Genomic DNA, 20,438 nt, shown 5'->3' with positions numbered 1-20,438 from the left:
GATATATCGAACTTTCGATATAAAAAAATTTCATATCGTTATTGTATCGATATTTCGATACCGAAATTCGATATTTCGATATATATCGATATATATCGAAAATAAAATATCGATATATCGTAAATTTTCGATATATATCGTATTTTCGATATAAAACGATATATAGCGATATAAGGACATTCATATCGTTATCGTATCGAAAACTTACGATACGATATCGTATCGTATCAAAAATTACGATATATCGAAAATTCGATAATTTTTCAATATTTTTCAATACGATACGATATATCATTTTTTCGGTATTTTTCACGTCAAAATATAGAAATTTTGATGGAAATAAGGTTTAAGACAACACGTTGACGTATCTAGCCAAAGTATAGAATTTGGCGAATATCTTCAGCCCTTTTTTGGTTTGTTTCACACTTACAGTATATTATGCCACAGAAGGCATGAAATCTGCATTCCCTGTTTATACAGACAATTCTATGTTCTACTTTCTTTTGCAAATAAAGGTGAAGCTTCTAAAATACTCCATTTTTCAAAAGTTTGGGGAATATAAAATTTTTGAACTAATGCAAAAGCAAAACAAATATAGTACTATCTCTGTTTGTTAAAATTCAAATTTTTATTATAAAATTTGTAAAGTAAGAGAAACAGAAAGAATTGATTGGAATATTATTAGTGGAAAATGAGTTCATTATATTAGTGACCAATTTAGAATGAGTACTAATTTAGAATTTTTTTCTCACTAATAAGAAAAAAATTCTAAATTAGAAAATGCAGGATTTTAATGACCAACTAAAATAGAAATAATTTTTATTTTTAATAGAACATTTATGAATTAGTATGAAATATGAGTCCTGCAGCTAATCCAAAATTTATTTATGTAATCCTATTTATTTGAAAAAGTTAAAAGGAAATTAAAACAAAACAATTCCTTGCCCAACCTATTCGTTCCGGCCCAATAACGCAAATCCAACTAATAACTTATGAGGCTGTTTTTCGATCATCTTTTTAGGCAGCACACTATTAAAATGATGTCCTTCAGAGTTGAAGTAGTCTTTGTTATCTAGCATAGTGGGATGTAGTGGTGTTACTGTGACACATTTCATTAAACCTTTTTCACCGGACTTTGATTTTTAATTGAGACATTTATTTATTGAATAATGAACTATTTTATTTTGCAAAAATAAGTACCGCTACTATTTACAAAACTAAATATAAATGTTAAATTTAGGAAGGGAAAACAATAAAATTCTAAAATTTTCACTGATGGTGCCATATGGCGCACCCAAATTGGCCGATTCCATGCGACTTATATCGCTCCACAGTCAATGCTGGCAGCCCAATTCACACTTGGTGACTCGCCCCGCTGTTTGCAGCAGTCTATCCATGTTTATGCCTCAAGTGTAACTGTGTAACCAAGTGTTGTTAATGGTTGTCAATCCCTTTAACACTTTATTATATGTGTGCCCAAAGAAGTAGTGAGACTAGAGTAGAGCAATCATGTAAGTCTATTATCATTTATATACTTCACTCTTTATTTATAAATTATATTAAAATTATTGTTTGATTTGTTATTTTAGTTTTTTACTTGAAGTTATATATGTGATAATGAACAAAACAAAACCTCCTAAAAATTATATTTTCTTTCTCCATTTAACACATAAAACAACACCTCCTAAAATCTCGTGCCATCCAACAAGTGTGACATCTTTTGTGGGACGGAGGGAGTATATACTACTAGGAATATAAAATAAAACAAGGGACAAATTGCACTTCATATTTATGAAATTAAAACAAACTAAAAAATTTAAAAATTGCATAACTAAAATTTAAAAAGTTATAGTACTAGTATGTAAGATTTGTTGACCAAACAATTCAAATATAAAGAATAAGAATCTAAATTCTAAATTTGCAGTTGACCGGCTCACCTCGATTAGTTGACCACGAGGCCTGGATGGCTCCGCAGTTAGTATAGAGCCCAATCCACGGGCCGTGACCCACTTCATCGTTTGTAGTGGACGATCCGCCCTTGCCCAGGTCTAAATAAATGTTGGTAGACTTTATTATCGTCATTATATATGTATGTGTTGAAAAGAGTCGTAAGCGTGAGTGCAGCAATCATGTAAGATTAGGTTGGGGGGAGAGGAATATATTGATGTTGAGAAACAAACAAATGAGTGACTCACGGGTGCCTTCTCTAACTCTCTAAAAGCGCATCCCTGCGAACCTACTTTTCCGCCTGTGAATCCACCAAACATATACATATATATTCTGCCCGTGACACCTCTCTCAATTTCATACACCCCACCAAATCCAAAACTAACACTTTATACAATTATTAAAATTAATTCCTATAGTATTTTCTCTCCTCCCAAACTGAACATATAAATTAACCATACATGCCATTTCCTAATCCACCACTCTCCCATTCCACTAGCTACTATTTCTCTCTCAATTTCTAACACAATGCCTCATTGTGGCAGACTTGTGATTTTCTATGTGACAGTTTTGGTGGTAGTGCTGCTGAATTCGATGGGCACAAGATGCCACACCAAAGGCATTAGGCCCGAGAGAACGGCCAACTCGGAGCAGCAGTTCATGAAATGGGTTGATTTTGTGGGAAGCTTAAAGCATTCTCTCTTCAAGACAGCCACCAACAAAGTCTCACCATCTCGCATCATCACAGTCCACAAAAACCCCAAATATGGAGACTTCACTTCCATTCAGGACGCAATTCACTCTCTCCCTACCATCAATCTCGTCAGAGTCGTCATCAAGGTCCATGCAGGCCTTTACACGTTAGTGCTCTACCCCGAATGTTGTCAATTTTTGTCATTTCAGTCCGTCCACAAAATATTGTTCACTTTGTTTTTTTTTTCATTTTTGGTTAGTGGGCCTCACTCAATTTACACTTACATTCGATTATAAAACTAATATATACAATTGGAATCATATTCCACTAATTTTTTAAACTCTCTTTTCTTCATATTTTTTAAAACTCGTGTCAAATCAAACATAGACAATATTTAGAGGACTGAGTGAGTAATTACTAATTTGTAACTTAGCACTTAATTCTTTTTGGACAATGCAATATGTGTACTTTGGTTTGACAAGATCGTTGAATAAGAAGGAAAAAGAAATTAGTGTAATTACAAAATGTAACACGTGAATGAGTCCAACTAGTGTTGTGATCTAATTGGGCTAAATAACAAAAGGTAGAGGTTCACGGGAATGAATGAATGTATGTGATGTGTTGTGATTTTTTGTCATTTTTTATGAAGTCTGAAAATTTTAGCTGGCAGGGAGAAAGTGGAAATACCTCCATTTAAATCATACGTAACGATCGAAGGTGCGGGAGCAGATACAACGGTAGTGCAATGGGGCGATACGGCTCAATCGCAGCCTCTGGGGACGTACGGCTCAGCCACGTTCGCGGTGAATTCCCCATTCTTCATTGCCAAGAACATCACATTCAAGAACACTGCGCCGGTGCCAGAGCCGGGCGCGGTGGGGAAGCAGGCGGTGGCGTTCCGGATATCAGCCGACACTGCAGTGCTGGTGGGGTGCAAGTTCTTGGGGGCCCAGGACACTCTGTACGATCAACTCGGGAGACACTACTACAAGGATTGCTACATCGAGGGGTCGGTCGACTTCATCTTCGGCAGTGGCCTCTCCCTGTTTGAGGTAAGGTACTCTGCCTGTCCGTCATTACTTGTCAATAGTTTCCTTTTCAGTCTGTAGTCAATAATTGTCAACTACTGACTCATTCACGCTCATATTTTATTACTGCTATAAAACTAATAAATTGGTGATCCTGACTCGTCTAAAAATTGCAGAATTGTCATGTGCATGCTATAGCATCGAGGGTGGGGGCGGTGACGGCGCAGGGGAGAAGCAGTATATTGGATGAGAGCGGATTTTCGTTTGTCAAGTGCAAGGTGACAGGGTCGGGGGCGCTCTACCTCGGGAGGGCGTGGGGCCCGTTTTCAAGGGTTGTTTTCTCCTACACCTACATGGACAATATCATCATCCCTAAAGGCTGGTACAACTGGGGTGACCCCTCTAGAGAAATGTATCTCTCTCACTCAATTCTTCTGATCATCTTGTGAATGAAGTGATTAATTGTAGTAGTATTCATTTGCAGGACTGTGTTTTATGGGCAATACAAATGCACAGGAGAAGGGGCAAAGTTTGCAGGAAGAGTGGCATGGTCAAGAGAACTAACTGATGAAGAGGCCAAGCCTTTTATCTCTTTAAACTTCATTGATGGCACTGAGTGGATCACTATTTGATTCTCATTTTTTCACCTATACATATCATTTTTTATGGATATCAATATAACCCCTACCTATGTGTATAAACTATTGTTCATCGTTTCTCACGAATTTTTATTCATATGGGACAAATGGATAACGCATATTACTAGTGACTTTTTTTATTCTTTGGCACACATTTTTTTTTTATTCTTTGCCATCAATCTTCTTTGCACAACCTTGACTGAATCTGCATAGCATAGGCTTATGAAAATACTCCCTTCGTTTCGCCATAATTGAGGCGAAATTTTTCGGCATGAAGTTTTAGAAATGAATATTGAGTGTGTTAAATAAATAGATAAAAAAGTAAGAGAGAAGAAAAGGTAGAGAGAATAAAGTAATAGAGAGTAAAGGGTTACCATATATAGAAATGACTCAATTATGAAAAAACGGAGGAGGTACTTTATTTTGATGTCAACTTTTAAGTGCAATTTCGATTTTATCAATGAGTGCATATTTTGATGTCAACTTTTAAGTGCAATTTCGATTTTATCAATGAGTGCAACATTATGCGATGCAGTGTTTTAAAAATCGGTTTGGACTGGCCGGTCAGATTCAAAACCGGCTGGTTCAACCGGGAACCGCCAACCGGTTGAACCGGTTTTCTTGATTTTCGGCAATTTTTTTAAAATTTGAGTTAAATGAGATTCAAACCATAGACCTCATGTATGCAAGTCCAACTCCATTACCACTCCACCACTTCAATTGTTGTGTCATAATAATAACTTTAATTATTCTTATAATCAATAAATAAATTTTCATTCATTCTATAATTTATTTTTATTTTTTAAATTGATTAATTAATTATGATTAATTGTAAATAAAATATATTATTTATGCTTGTTATCTAATAAACTTTGATAGTAATTTATCACACTAAATTTGAATATTGTCATACATGTATTTAATTAAATATAAGTTTTAATATATTAGGTATATATTTATACAATTGTATTTTTATTTCACTAAAATTTAATTATACTTATCCTTAATTAAGCTTGATAAGATTTTATTATTCACTAAATTTGATCAAAAACTACATTTTATTATATGAATTTGATCAAAACTACATTTTATTATATATAATATATTTGAGTATTATATACTCCCTCCGTCCCCTTAGGAGTCACACTTTGACCGAACACGAGTTTTAAGAAATGTAAAGAAAAGTTGGTTGAAAAAGTTAGTGGAATGCGAGACCCATTTTTTTTATATTAGTTTTATAATAAAATATGAGTGAATTGAGTTAGTGGAATGTGAGACCTACTTACTATTTATGGTAAAAATGAAGTGTGACTCTTAATTGGGGACGGACCGAAATGGAAAAGTGTGACTCTTAATCGGGGACGGAGGGAGTATGATATATTTAATTATATATGTTACAGTAAAACGGCCCGACCAGTGGTTGGACCGATCAGACCAGTTGAACCGTGAACTAGTAGCTTCACAGGTTTGCTTGCCGGTCCGGTTTTTAAAACACTGATGCGATGTGTACCATTGGAAAGTTCTCTGAGTGAAGAATATATTGCTAGCATATAGATATATGAGTTTGATGAACATTGTCATTGTCTAAGCAATTTAAGATTAGCGGTTTACTGGCCAATAACATTTATTTTTGTTTTTTTAAACAAGTACTACAAAGATAAAACTTTTGCTACGTTAGTCTCTGGGTTCAAAATTTAACGATAGTATTTTTTTTTAATTTCAAGTTTTAGTTAATAAATTGCTGGTGTCTTAATTAAGGCGTGCTTTGAACTATTAATACATTATACATGCACAAATTGAAATTGGAAGTCATTTGAAATTCCAGCAAATTGAAGTACTACATATGTCCCTGAAAATTTGATACACATTATCATTTCGGTCCGTCCCTGAAAATTTGATACACTTCACTTTTACCATTTTTGGTAGTGGACCCCATATTCCACTAACTCATTCCTACTCACATTTTATTATAAAACTAAAACTTTAAAAGTAGGACCCACATCCCACCAACTTTTTCTAACTCACTTTCCATTACATTTCTTAAAACCCGTACCGGATCAAAGTGTAGCAAATTTTGGGGGAGGTAGTAATATTGAATTTGGAGTATTTATTACACATCAGTCCGCGCCGGAAAACCAATTCAACACTGCAGAATACGAATCCCCAAAACTATGACGAAATTTAAGCCTCCCTCGAAGCGAATAAAAACCGACCCCTCAATTTCTTCCAGGTACGCAGAATTTGATTTTGGATTGCAGACAAATAAGGAGTTAATTGATTATCGATTTACACCTTTTGCTGTAAATTTATGATGGGAACCTTATTTTAGGCAAACATATATGGTTTTGTTGATTTTGGCTTAATTAACAGTGTGTTATGTGTGTGATATCAGCTCATCTCCCCCTTTAAGGATTATTCAACAGGCAAGAGACTATGCAGTTGCCCAAGCGCAGCAAGATGGTTGTACTGGAAACTTTAGAGTAATCGACTCCCCATTTGAAAACTATCTACTTCCTGTCATTCCAACTCGTGCTGAACTTGGTGGATGAGACTTCTGCTTGTATTCCTAGTAACACTGCTGGAGTGGAAGTATGCGTAATTCATGTTTTTTATATGGTATCTTATGCTTTAGATTTCTTGTTGAATACTAGTAGGCCTCATTCAATATAAGTCTATGGTTCCATATTAGATTCTTTGGTTGTGTGAAATCTTTAGCTTGAAAATGGATAACACAACTCGAAATTTATGTTTGTAGTACTGAAGCTGTTTATTGATCTTTATAGATGTAAGTAGTAGGAAATGATGACAACTAAATAAAAATAAGGAAGGGTGAAAATACACCTCTAGCTAATTTATTTGAAGATCTCTAAGCTTACTAGTTAAGCTCTACATCGTACAGAAGTGAAGATACTCTCATCAGACCTTTCTGGCTTAGAACTTTGGAGGAGAGGAGAAACATCGTATTCGTTTCCATTTGTCTTCTCACTGCTTGGCAGCCTTGGCCACAGCGAAGTAAGGTTTGCAGGACATCTTTCATTGCTGGTCTGCTCGAAGGGAATGCGCTGGTAGCCTGGTACAAATCAATCCAAGCTTCAGTATAGTGTTTATGTCTTCCAAGTAGAGGGGATCCTTTAGATCCTCTTCCATAATGTCAACTATTTATTTGCCTTCTTGAATATGACGCCACACCGAAACTCTCTTACCATAATGACCCTCTTTTCAAGTTATCAATTCAAAAAGGACCACACCAAAATTGTACACATCAGAGCACTCCCAATGCTCTCCCTAAAAACTCCCTTATTTCTCCCTAACTCCTGCCACATCAGCGTCACATCAGCACCAAAATTTATCCCCAGTTTTTAGCCAACTGCTCCAATGGTTTCTCCCTTATTTATCTCTTATTTCTCTCTTATTTCTCCCTAACTCAACATTTCATTTTTACATCATTACTAATTTAATTGTTTTATTTTTGTATATAATAAAGCTAGCTAATTTATAAGACAAGACAAATAATAGTAATAAAGTTCGTTGTATTAAACACGAGTAAAAAATTACAACGACGAAAATTAAAAAAAAAATAGGGGGGAAATTATTTTAAATTAATTATTAAATTTTAAATTTATAGGGGGGGAAATTAAAAAAAAAAAAACTATTTTTATCGCCGGATTATCGCCGATTCCTCCCCATTGCCGGCGAATTTTCGGCGATAATCGGCGATAAAACGCCGGATTTAACGTCGAGTGCATTGGGAGTGCTCTCAATCTTCTAACTCACTCTTCTTGTTTGAGCATACTCTGAAATTGATCGTTAATAAGTTAATTTCCAGGGAATCAAATGAGATTCAAAAAATCATCTGCGAACGAAATATACTACTAATACTTACCTGGAGCCATATATCCTAAGGAGCTGGCTACTGACATGGTATTAGGCTTTCAATGTTTGATCAACTTTCTTGCTAGGCCAAAATCGGCGATCTTTGCATTGAATTTAGAATCTAGCAGGATGTTGCTTGATGTTACATCTCGATGGATAGTTGGTGTTGAGCAGTGATGGTGCAGATAGGTGAGACTTTGAGCAGCTCCAACTGCAACATGGTGGACTGAAGCTGAGAGTTGTACGATCTGTTTGTGCTATGAAGCCATCTATCAAGACTACGGTTCTCCATGTACTCGTACACAAGAAGCTTTAAGGTCTTACTTGAAATGCAGTAAAGTAGTTTCACTATGTTGGAGTGCTGAATAGTGCCTAGTATCAGAATTTCAGCTAGGAATTCTTTCTCAAATTTCTCCTCTAATTTAACATTGTCCCAGATCCTCTTAACAGCCACATACTCTCCTGAGCAGCTTATGGGTACACGGAATACTCTCCACTTCCAATTTTATTCTCGTCTCTTAACCTCGATAATACGATTGCTTCTGTGAAATTTAGCCTCTGGAATGGAGTGAACTTCCAAGTTGAGCCTGAAACCTGCTTTCGCTTTATGTAACTTCTGCAAACATATATTGTGTAAAGAAAGACTGCTAGGAAGGCCACTGCTGCAATCACCTAAAGAATATGGCAACCTGCCTCAGTTTGTTACCACCCCTCTAAGTAGCTTATTTGCACACAAATCTTGGGCACTTAACCGTCAAAGTGGTTTTCAGATACCTCAAATGTTTGCAGCTTCTAGTACCTCCCAAACTCTGTTGGTAATACACCTGATAGATTGTTGGTGAACAACTTGATATTTACCATAAGTGGTATTCTGGCTATGTTAGCTGGTGCCTCGCCGGACAATTGGTACCTCAATCGAATGGCCGAACTTACACTTTTAATAATTAAAGGTTAGCTGGGAATTTAAAAAACTTAACTGTTAGCTGATTTTATAAATTGATATAATTAATTTATCATACATCCTGAACACATAAATACACAAGAACAATTAGAAAGAGCATCCAAGGCAGACCCATAAACATCTTTTTACTAAAAAGTTGAAGATTCCTCTTCAACATGTCCCTTTTTTTCCTTTTGATTTCTGAATAATCAAGAATCTTACATATCTTTCAGCACTCAACTGATCTAAAATCCATGTCTATAGGAAGAATACAATTATCATTGCAAACTAATCTAAGTATTATCAAGGGGAACCATGCCCCAATATATCAGCTCCCAAAAGCTTAAAACTACACTCGGATATGTACCACATGCCAGAAATTAGGCAGACTTGCGTCTCATACACGGACTGGGTCTGTCTATTACTGGTGTGTAGCTTAACCTTCAACAGCTAGCGAGGATCTTAGAGTATATCCGATACCGACATACTTGTGTTGCATAATGGAACAATGTCTTATGAAACAGAGGGGATATATTCTCCACCGAGGCACGCAAACACTTGTTTCAAGTTTCCCCTTGATGGCCGCGCATTTATAATGTACTTGCATAGAAAAACTAACCGTCTCCGCAACTCCAGCTTCGTGAGTTCTCTCTTAGCGAACGACCTCCCATCATCAAAGTTTCCTGTTGGAGCATTTCACAGTCAGAGATCTTTGAATCACTTCCAAACAAAATTACTCAAAACCTATAACTTGCGCAATTTCCCTAGTGAACTTTTTTCACTTTTAATAATCGTTGCACAATTTGATATTCAACCAATCACATAAATCATGTGGACTCCGAGCAATTTGTACATATGAGCTCAAAGTGTAAATAAATATGATTTCATTAATCTAGGCACTATTGTATCACACTGAACATTCTAATAAGAGGGCATAATCTTAAGCGCAAAAACTTATAAAACATGCTACATTCTAATAACATGGCATATTCTTAAAAGCAGAAACTTATAAAACATGCTGAGAGTAGTGCAATATCCTAATCCTACCTGCTTCATCAAAAAATGATGTAAAAACAGCCAGACAAACGCATACACTAATATCTTCTCCTGCAAAAATGTAAATGAAAAAAGATGTAAGCAAATGCTTTAGCAGTCGATGAAATTCCGTCCAAATCACAATGTACGGAGTATTAAATTATCACGCAAAAACAATGTCATTAAGGAATATGGAGAGAAAGAAGGAACTGCAAATGTATCTGTGTAGAGAAGCCAAACAGAGATAGACTGACACTAGATAGAAATAAACAAGTCAAATATAGGATGACGAGATGCATAACAGCATAAGTCATAATGATATATTACCATCGTTACATCTTTTACATTGAATGCAACATGAGAGCGCTTACCGTTGCAACAGCAGATGAGGAGTGTATTCCCCTGTCTTAACTGAGACTGGGCAAAGTTCAGAGCAGACGGAAGATTCCTTAACAAACTAAAACGGTCAAGTTTAGAGTCCTGTCAAAAGAAGAGAAAGGGAAAACTGTCAATGCCAAGATAGGAGGAGAATATGATATTATTCAGTATATTATACAAGAGACCTACACATATATATAGGAAAAACTAGGTTACAAATATATATAAGGAAACCTAAATACATTAATACTCTACAACACTCCCCCCTCAAGCTGGAGCATATATTGGTAGTGGTGGCCAAAAGAAAGATAAGGAAATGCAGGATATCAAAATCTATAAAAACACATTGATAATGATACAAACCAGAATTGGCAAGTGCAAATACATCCCAGGATTGTGGAGAGACACAGAAAATGATTCCCTATCACAGTTCAATATGCAGCAGGTAGGAGGGGCTTCCATGGCTGCAAATTAGGACATCATTAAAATGGGTTTGAGATCTATATTCACAAATCCACAATGCACATCTTAAAAAAATCAGTTTTTTACAACCCCACAAAATCACAACAAAAATTTAGGTTTTCTCATCCTGCTTACTCCAACTTGATCTGTACATTCTAGGATGATCTATTACATTCATAGTTTGGCACTCATTTACTAAGTTTGGATCAAAAAGGTGCAAACTGAATTGTTTTAACTCACTTAAAGACAAATATTTTAGAAACAGAAAAGAAAAATCAACAATTTTGCCAAGTCAAAGATGCTGTAAGAGTAATACCAGGTTGAGATTTGCAAACTGCAATGTTGGTTGAGCCCAAAAACGATATGTGGTGATGGTAACTTGATTTATCACCCTCGGGAACCGTTCTGCTATCCAACTGTAATGACTCTCCTATCAGAAACTCATTTGCACTCCCAGGGCACTTAGAAGCTCTGACAGACAATTGCGGTGCACGTTCTCCCCTGTGTGCACGACACACACGGTCTTTTTCAACAATATTTGCAATCTTTTGATTACATGTGTCAGGACCTGAGCATATTATATCATTCACATGTTTCCAGAAAAGATCTGGCGATAAGCCTCTAGCCCAACTCTCTTCATCATCTCCAGCTCCAGCAATATAATTCCAACTAAATTCAGATGTAGTTCGCTTCTGAGAGCCACTTAAAGATGATGTTGAAACAAGTATGATAGGTGTAAAATCCCAAGAATCATATTCAGGTACTTCATTTAACCAGATAACAGTTTTTTGTGAAATCCATAAGGGCCTTAGGGGTTTCCTCAGAGCTAATGCAATAGAAGCAATATCAGCTCCACTAGCCTCTAATTCCATGTCCCAACCTTCCAAACGCTTTTCAATCATTTCTTTCTCGGTTTGAGAAACCCAAAGGGGAAGATGCAAGGAACAATCCCAGTCAGAAATGCCTTGGTCAGGATTCACTGGCTCATTTAAGATGCCTGATTGCTATTAAAACATAGAAATGGAGGTCAACACTGATGCATGTGAATACTAGAAGCACGTATTCAAGCTAACAAGAATATTCAAAAGGACAGCAAGATAAAATTGGGCAAAATTGAACATTGTTATTAACTTATTATCCAACAAATGAATGAGAAGGGACGTCAGGGGCTCATCAGCATGCAGGATATCAAAGAGAGATGGCAATTGCTGTAAAATTCAATAACATATAAGTGTGCAATGAGTCACTAATACTTGCAAGTTGCAACCTTCACTTTATATTTGCAAACAAGCTACATCCAAGACTTAGCTGATATAAGATTAGATCTGGCTGAAGGTAGAATCTAATGCATGGGCAAACTCAAAAGAAATGAAGTTTAAGCAAATTAAAGTTAATAGCAGAACTGCAAAATATTGTCATTCAAGAGTTCGCCAAGAAAGAAATTCAATAAAACTCATAATTTGTACCCTAGTTAATTGAATACGAGGAAACACAAGCATACAAGTCGGTAAATGCAAGAATTCAAGAGGCTAGTTTACACTTATGACAGATTATTAGTTCCTACTTCCTAAGATACAAATATATTTCTAAATTAAAGAAGTATAAGATGTAATATTTCTTGATTCTTTTGAACGCACTTCACATCACAATTGGTTTCTTCCCTTCATTTCTTGTAAAAAAACACTAGGGGGATGCTTGCTAATTTGGGGGAAGGAAATGGAAAAGAATATGGTGGTCTTAGAAGGAAATGTTGTGTAACTAATAATTTCATTCCATATCTCATTCCTAGGGATGAGCCATACCCCTAAATGTTGGGGAGCAGCAGTGAGCACCCAGAAAACTGAAACCTTCAATTTTACAGAACAAAAAAGACTCAACTTTCATAAAACATGGACCCAAGCCACCATATTATTTTATAACCAATCCATGAAGTAACAACACAAAATGTTTTTTATTGATGATGAGCTTAACACAGGGGAAAAAAACAAAATCTTCACTTATGGTATAACTAAAAACCATTGATCTTTCAACATATCAATTACACTAAATTCTTACAACATAAATGCTATTGTGTCGACTTACACAAATTGTTACAGTTTGCAACCTAATCCCCTTCTATGATGGTTAACCATTCAAACAGTAAATTTTTCACTACAACCCTTCAGTATATCTCAGCTCCCAAGCTTTCCTATTTTTGAGTTATATTCCGTTTTTGAACAATAAGGTGAGAGCCCTACTTCCATTGCAGTAAAATTCTTAATAACTTGAATGAGAACACTTTGAAATTACTAGGTCTTTGAAATTCTTAACCAAAGGCTTTGAAATTATATACTAGAATAAAATATGTAATATCCCAAGTATGATTTTTCCGTATAAAAAGTTCAAGCCAAACAAGTTGAATGAGAACACTTTGAAATTACTAGGTCAAGGATAAACTTCAAGAGTAATACATGCAGGCCAAAAAAACAATATTTATACTTACATTCTGCAGACAATCACATCTATCCTGTCTTTTCTTATAATTGAGAATTGCACGATTTAAGACACAAGTCCAAATTGGAATAGTCTTTGACATGCTATCAGGAAACCTCTTCCCTTTCCGTGTTGAATCAACAATGATACATCCTCCCTTCTGTGCTACCCACCAAAAAGCACATAGACAAGTCAATATACTTTGTAAACTACAGCAACTGACTTAAAAAGCATAATAAGACACTTAAAACACAATTTATTCTTGGTAAAATCAGCCGCTTTGTCTAAAAAATATGTTCTCACTACACTCAAGTCACTCAATAAATATGAATGAGTATTGGAAAACAGAATCACTTTTAATTCAAGCAGACATTGGATCAACGAAATCAGATATGTTGCTTGTCATCAACAAGGAACCAAGCAAGGTTCAAAAAATTCTACATTTACATTGAGGACCTACACACATCAACAGCAATCATAAAATTGCTGTCACTGGTCTACTAATTTCCACTAGAAATCAATCGCCAAATGAGCTTGGAGATCACTGCCAACATGATAACCCCACACATTCTGTTGTAGTTTACTAAATTTTAAACTGAAACTAATATTTTAAACAAGCACCACCCTAAGGTGTTGCATCAATTTTCAAACTACTCATGGTTATGTATGATTTTTGCTAAAGAGTCGCTTGGTCAACCAGAAAACAATAGTTCTGAAGGAGTTTATGTATTATCAGCACTCAATTAACTTCAAATAACGCATTTGGAATCATAATTCAATGTAAAAGCATCAGATATGGGAGAGAGAGATGGTACCAGCGAGGAGGGCGACATGGAGGTTGAGGCGGGCGGTGCTGAAAGAGAGGTTGTTGGTGTGGCCGTCGGTGGATTTAAAGTAACAGTTGGAGTGGAAATTGGGGGAGTACCAGAGGCCGCACCGGAGATTGGCGAGAAGCGGGAGTTCCGGCCATAGCTGCGCGATTTCTCCAACGAAGATGGAGTCCTCGTAGATGGAGCGCAGGGCGTTGTACAGGCTGCTGTCTCTGCGCTTTATGCTCCGACAGATTTTGTATATGTTTTGGCTTCGTCTCTGCTCCTCCATTGCAACTCAGTCCTGAATTGACTGCGACTCGAATCGCTGAATTTCATTTCTGGGTAACAATTCGATTTATAGACTCAAAATTATGGTATACTCAATACTGTTCTCACTTTTAAAGCCCAATAAAAAGCCCATCATCTTAGCCCTTCTCTCTCTCCTCCTTCCAATGCCGGCGACAAAAGATCACCCCCTCCACTTTGGCCTCTTCTCTGCTCCGACTTCTTCGCTTTCTTCCTTGAAAATTGACATTGGAAGTTACAGGGAACTTTGAAGATAAATTTATGATTGGTGCCTGAAGCTGGGAGGTGAAATCGGCGCTGTCTCAGCGATGGCATTTTATCGCCTCTCACCAACTGCTCGGAGCCTCCAGCTCCGCCACCGTCGCTCTTCTCTCTCCGCCGCGCAAACTTATTTCCACTCGCCTCCACCATCCGCCGACTCATGCCGGCAATCGTGGTTTCGCTTCCAAGTCTCCGGAACTTTTCACTCTGAAAATAAATTTAACAATGACTGCAATTCATTACGGTCAATTGGAGCCTATCACCGTCTACTTCAGTATTCAAGCTTTTCAACTGCACCATCCGATGAGAAACGAGAAGAGCCGAGAATTTCCAGGGTTAATGAATGTGATCGGTCGTGGATTGATGTTTATTTACCGGAAAAGGTGCGGCCCTATGCTCAGCTGGCGCGGCTGGACAAGCCGATTGGGACTTGGCTCCTGGCATGGCCCTGTATGTGGTAAGTTTGTTTCTCTCTTTATTGTTGTTAGTTCCCAATTCCTTTGGATACACTGCCCTGTTTTGGGCGATTTGTTTAATCTCTTTGTCTATATTTATTCTCTTTCTATGACATTTATGATTGCATATGATGTCAGTGTAAAGAGAAGTTGAAGTAGACTAAGGTTCCCATTTTAGGAACTTTGTATAATTCTGAAAATGGGAAAACGCCAACTCGGTTGGCATGTGTAAAGAAGCAGTTTTAGGCATAATGTTGGGTTTGATCTAAGTGGTTTAGTTGGCAGACTTAAAAGTTCATGCAGCATTTTGTGCTAGTGCGTTTGAATCCAGTTTGAATCCCACTTACAGCATTTTGTGCTAGGTGTTGGATCATGTTTGTTCGAGCATGTTCCTTGGTAATTGCTTCAAGCACTAAACATAGATGACTGTTTTTCTTAGTTTTAGTACTTTGTATTCACCCTGAGAATGCACACCCAAAGAATGTAAGAAGATAATTGTGATGATTCGGAAGTTCACTGAGGTGATATTTTGGGTTTAAGGTCAATTACGATGGCGGCAGCTCCAGAGAGCCTTCCAGATATTAAGATGATGATGCTTTTTGGTACAGGGGCGTTGCTGTTGCGTGGGGCAGGGTGCACTATTAATGATCTATTAGATCGAGATATTGACACCAAGGTACATATCAGTCTAAAATTGTACTCCCTCTGTTTCATTAGTGTTGGATCATATTCCTTTTTGAGATGTTTCATTAGAGTTTCATTTCCTTTTTTTTTGGCAAAATACACCGCACTTATCTCTCTTACTTTACTCTAGTCTACTTTATTCTCAATCTCACTCGACTTAACTTTTTAAATATGTATTCCTTAATCTCCGTGTCCAAAAGAAATGCTCCAACACTAAGGAATGGAGGGAGTTCATTATTGGTTGTATGTGTTCAAGATTTTTAAAGAATCACCGGGTGTGCTTAGTGTCTAATACTGTGGGTCAGGGTCTCAGGGTGGCACCAAGAGAGAACAAATCTTAATACATTTAGCTATTTCATTATATCTTTAGCTATTGCATTGCAGCATATGATTTTTCTTAATGTTTAGTGTGCATCCTTCTTCCTTCTATTGATTGTATTGCTTCTGCTTTTGATAGTTTAATATGGTGTAGGTAGCAAGGACAAGGTCAAGGCCCATAGCAAGTGGTGTGCTATCACCATTTCGGGGGCTTTGTTTTCTTGGTTTCAATTGCTTTTAGGGTTGGAGATTCTTCTGCAACTGAACAATTATAGGTTTGTACTCATTCTTTCTAGTCTTTTATTGCTGCGGTTTGTTTCCTTGAATTGGCGTGCTGGCTTAAGAGCTTAGCATTAATGTATACAGTGCAGTGCTGATCTCTTAGAAGATACAGAATATATGAAAACAACACCATAAGCATATAAGTTTTACCTAGTACGAAATCTCATCCACAGCTAGCATTTCTAGAGGATTCAATCAACTTGCATACTATGTAACAGAAGCTCTGAATTGCTAATTTTTATTAAATAATTCTAGGAATCAGGATCGCAGAAAGTGCAGTGATTATGATGTATTAACATATAATGGACTACGTTCGAGAAAATGTATCCAACTAGTTCAATTTGTTGCATGTATGATTCAACAAGAAATATTTTGAAGTTATCAGGGAGCTCTTACACTTGTTAGATGTCATTCTTCTTAGGAAGTAGGAATGATTTCCAAATTTGGAATATATGTTGAATGGTGATTAGGTGTGTATGTTGCTTGTTTATTGCTTGACTCATAAAACATTATGTAGCCGCGTTCTTGGAGCTTCATCTCTGCTGCTCGTCTTTTCATACCCTCTGATGAAGAGACTGACTTATTGGGTAATGAATTCCAATCTCGATCCTTTTTAATCCTTGCATCGGTCCTTTTGTCTTGAGAGGGGCAAGGTGAGTGAAGGCACTGCACACTGCACACATGCACACAGACACCAAGGAACTTTTGTCTGCTTCTGTACTTTGACAAGCTCTTCCATACGAGTATCTAATATATCTTTAGATGTGTATCTATGTCGGTGCAGCCTCAGGCTTATCTTGGATTGACATTTAACTGGGGTGCTTTACTTGGTTGGGCTGCTGTTAGAGGAAGCCTTGATCTGTCTGTAGTGATCCCACTTTATGCTTCTGGTGTATTTTGGACCCTAGTTTATGATACAATTTATGCACATCAGGTATTGGCTTATTTTCGATCATGCAGTATGGTTCTGATATAAATTTCATGAACTGGATTTGTATGTCTTCGTAATTTAGGAAATCTAATATCTTCAAGGCTTTTAAGAATTTGGTTCTTTCCTTTTGAGTTATATCTTATGGGTAAGATTTAGCTCCCACAAAAAGTTTTGGGGGAAAGTTAGCCTGGTTTTTTCATTTTTTCTTTGGCTTGCTCATATTTCCATGATTCCATCCTAAGTTCAAGTATATGATAAAAAATTGTCACCGTAAATAAGAATCGATACTTAGTGTCCTTCATTCCACATTCGCCATTAATAATTTCCATAATATCAGTTCTTCCATAAACAACTATTTTGTCGTTTTTCATTTGAACATTTCGGTGCTGAATGTTAAACCTCTATATGAAACAAATAAGTGCTTGTAAATATTATGTATTTCCGTTGTTACAGAATATGTGGTTCTAGTGCCATTGAATTAAATGACAATTGTACATGCAGGACAAGGAAGACGATATGCGAGTGGGTGTGAAATCAATGGCATTGAGGTTTGGAGATTCAACAAAAGTATGGATTTCTGGGTTTGGGGCAGCATGTATCAGTAGCCTTGCTCTTAGTGGACATAATGCAAATCTTGGTATGCTAGTTTTATTCTTATCTCTGCCAGCACATATTTGTGCTTCTCTGCTACTATTGGCTCTCCATATTTACACCTCTCTTCCTTCAATCTCTTTGATTGTGATGGTTGGTACAGAATGGCCATATTACGTATTCTTAGTTGCTGGATCGACACAATTAGCGTGGCAGATACTCATAGTGGACCTTTCAAGCCGTGCTGATTGCAACAGAAAGTGGGTACCTCAATGCTTGTTTTCTGTTGTTTAGGTGGCATTTATGTTAACATATGAGCATGTTCTTATCAATTATCTTCTACATCTCTGAAACTATAGGACTTATAATAAAAAAAATATAATGGAAAATGATGCATGTATTATCAGCAAATTTCAAACTAGTCAGATCTTTTTTTGGGTCTGATCTGTGAACTGCTTGTAATGACTATTTCCCTCTCTTGTATTTTTCCTTATCATCAGATTTGTATCCAATAAATGGTTTGGAGCTATTATCTGCACTGGGATTCTTTTTGGAAGACTCTTATCATGATAGAATTAACATCAGGTATTAAACACCTATACAACAATAAATGATCCTGTTCTTGTAAATTCTAGTTGTATAGATAGTAATTCCATCTTCATCTTACTATTTCATTGTCTTTACATATAAATATTCCTTAATAGATTTAGAAGCATTCTTGAGCACTTGTGTCAATGTTACAGAGGCAGGGGTTGATGGCTTTCCTTGGACAATGCCCTGCAGTTGCAAACGCGTGCTCAACTCTGCTCTCCATACCTATTTTGCATAAACCGAAGGCATAACACAGTTCAGAATAGAAGATCTCGAATTCTGTACAAGCTAGCATAAACTTACGTATTAGTGACGGCCGTTTTAAGGGCACCGGAGGTTGGTCTCATTTCTTTGGAGGGAAAAATTAATTTGTATGTGGACTGACAACATGATCACACACTCTTCAAAATTTCTGCATTGTTTCACTTTAAGAATAGTGTGGCTGACCAAGAAAACACAAAAGCAATGTGGCTGATGCCTCCGCTTATAATTGCCTTTGCCAAGAAAGTGTTATAACTATCCACCTCCGGCGCAAACTCCTACAAAACGACATCACCATTTCTCTTCCTCGGAGCCGCTGTGGACGAGCAATTCTCAGTCATAATTTATTACGTAGTATAAAAAAAATAAACACAATATTTCCTTATTAATTACCTATAAATATATACGAACAATACCCAAGTTGAATTTGGTTTCTAATTTTATTTTATTTTATTTTATTTGACTATTTTTGTCTTAATAATATACTATGAAGTTTTAAAGTTTTTTGGAATTTGGTGTGAACTTTGTTTCCTCTTTTATGTATTTTGATTATTTTCTTGAGTTTAACCTTGATTGGACGAGGAAGACAAGTATGAGTACATCATATCAATGTACCACAAACTACACAATTCTCATATCACAAGTCAAATTGGAGTGTAAAATCGACTCTCTGATAGTTGACTTTCTATCTTAAAGCGCATACAACTAATTGAGTTGAATACTCACTTAGGGCCTGTTCAAGTTATTAGATATAGCAAGAAATGGAGCATTTTCTAATCAATTATGGTGTTCATGTTCTTTGTTTCTAAACTGAACAGGCCCTAGATTAAAACTGGGCCCGCATTGTTCATTGCAGTAATGTGCATAAATGAAATCTTGAGAATTTGGTGGTATATGAATCTGCATTGAAGTCTACATCCAGAAATGAAAATGAATTGACAGCTTTACCCCTCTCAACTTGGTTTCTCTCCCCAAAATTATTACAAAACGCCTCTTATTGAGTTCTACATCAATTAACACAAACCCTTCAATGAAGATAAAACAAGCAGGTTTGATGCGTTTGCTGTCGCCTTTCCTCCCTCTTTTTCAGTCTTTGGACGTCGGCGGCGCCGGAGGGAATGAGTCTACGGCGGGGAGTTTGGAGGTGGCGAAGGTGGAGGAGAAGCTCCGTTTGGAGGGCTTCCGCGTGCCGTTGCTGACGGGAATATTCCGCAACGCGCCGCCTTTCGTCCAGTAGTGCTTGCAGCTCCGGCAGAAATTTCCACACCCAAAGATTGATTATCGAAAATTTAGCAAAAAATTTGAGGGCATTTTTGAAAGATTGGGCAGCAGGCTCCTAATTATTATTCCAATAAAAAATAAAATAAGTGGGTCCCAGAATTATAACTTGTTACATGAACACCCGAATAAAGAGCTATAAATATGGACAAAACAGTGAAACTAATGACTCATATTTATTTCTGGCCAATCCATTCCAAT

At 36.7% G+C, this 20,438-nt stretch overlaps 2 protein-coding genes and 1 pseudogene across 5 annotated transcripts; 2 read left to right on the top strand and 1 right to left on the bottom strand.

Annotated features, from left to right (window-relative positions):
* Nucleotides 1-2,320: 2,320 nt before the first annotated feature.
* On the top strand, nt 2,321-4,447 carry LOC125190684 (putative pectinesterase 53). 2 transcript variants are annotated; one of them, XM_048088039.2, is made up of 4 exons: nt 2,321-2,807; nt 3,312-3,693; nt 3,846-4,051; nt 4,154-4,447. In XM_048088039.2, exons 1-4 carry the CDS (start codon nt 2,476-2,478, stop codon nt 4,299-4,301), a joined length of 1,068 nt encoding a protein of 355 aa, XP_047943996.1. In that variant the 5' UTR covers nt 2,321-2,475; the 3' UTR covers nt 4,302-4,447. The 2 variants fall into 2 exon arrangements, with proteins under 2 accessions (XP_047943996.1, XP_047943995.1); XM_048088038.2 differs by having other exon boundaries at nt 2,324-2,807; nt 3,846-4,081.
* Nucleotides 4,448-9,263: 4,816 nt separating this feature from the next.
* Nucleotides 9,264-14,568, bottom strand: LOC125188359 (initiator tRNA phosphoribosyl transferase family protein). 2 transcript variants are annotated; one of them, XM_048085154.1, is made up of 7 exons: nt 14,283-14,568; nt 13,478-13,632; nt 11,312-11,999; nt 10,897-10,997; nt 10,527-10,635; nt 10,168-10,227; nt 9,264-9,803 (listed from the first exon to the last, which is right to left on the bottom strand). In XM_048085154.1, the coding sequence occupies exons 1-7, from the start codon at nt 14,566-14,568 to the stop codon at nt 9,634-9,636; spliced, it is 1,569 nt and encodes a 522-aa protein (XP_047941111.1). In that variant the 3' UTR covers nt 9,264-9,633. The 2 variants fall into 2 exon arrangements, with proteins under 2 accessions (XP_047941111.1, XP_047941112.1); XM_048085155.2 differs by having other exon boundaries at nt 13,478-13,627; nt 14,283-14,439.
* Nucleotides 14,569-14,893: 325 nt separating this feature from the next.
* Nucleotides 14,894-19,425, top strand: LOC125188360 (4-hydroxybenzoate geranyltransferase 2-like; annotated as a pseudogene). The gene is made up of 9 exons (XR_016130575.1): nt 14,894-15,303; nt 15,842-15,977; nt 16,458-16,578; nt 17,103-17,172; nt 17,370-17,519; nt 18,018-18,153; nt 18,271-18,367; nt 18,608-18,692; nt 18,851-19,425. The product of XR_016130575.1 is annotated as a 4-hydroxybenzoate geranyltransferase 2-like (transcript).
* The last annotated feature ends 1,013 nt before the right edge of the window (nt 19,426-20,438 follow it).

The sequence above is a fragment of the Salvia hispanica genome, chromosome 5 (genome assembly GCF_029641045.1).
Source record: "Salvia hispanica isolate PSC_SH4W2 chromosome 5, Shi_PSC_v1, whole genome shotgun sequence".
NCBI classification, from domain to species: domain Eukaryota; kingdom Viridiplantae; phylum Streptophyta; class Magnoliopsida; order Lamiales; family Lamiaceae; genus Salvia; species Salvia hispanica.
Note: the sequence above shows the minus strand (reverse complement) of the source record. Positions and strands in the feature narration are given on the sequence as shown.

Bases quoted from the DNA above. Each gene is read 5' to 3' on its own strand.
- LOC125188359 (XM_048085154.1), bottom strand. From the start codon at position 14,568: ATGGAGGAGCAGAGACGAAGCCAAAACATATACAAAATCTGTCGGAGC. The intron at 12,000-13,477 runs GTAAGTATAAAT...ATGTTTTAATAG, and splicing joins GATGTGATTGTCTGCAGAAT to CAATCAGGCATCTTAAATGA. The intron at 10,998-11,311 runs GTATTACTCTTA...CCTAATTTGCAG, and splicing joins AGTTTGCAAATCTCAACCTG to CCATGGAAGCCCCTCCTACC.
- LOC125190684 (XM_048088038.2), top strand. From the start codon at position 2,476: ATGCCTCATTGTGGCAGACTTGTGATTTTCTATGTGACAGTTTTGGTG. The intron at 3,694-3,845 runs GTAAGGTACTCT...TAAAAATTGCAG, and splicing joins GTGGCCTCTCCCTGTTTGAG to AATTGTCATGTGCATGCTAT. The intron at 4,082-4,153 runs GTATCTCTCTCA...ATTCATTTGCAG, and splicing joins GGTGACCCCTCTAGAGAAAT to GACTGTGTTTTATGGGCAAT.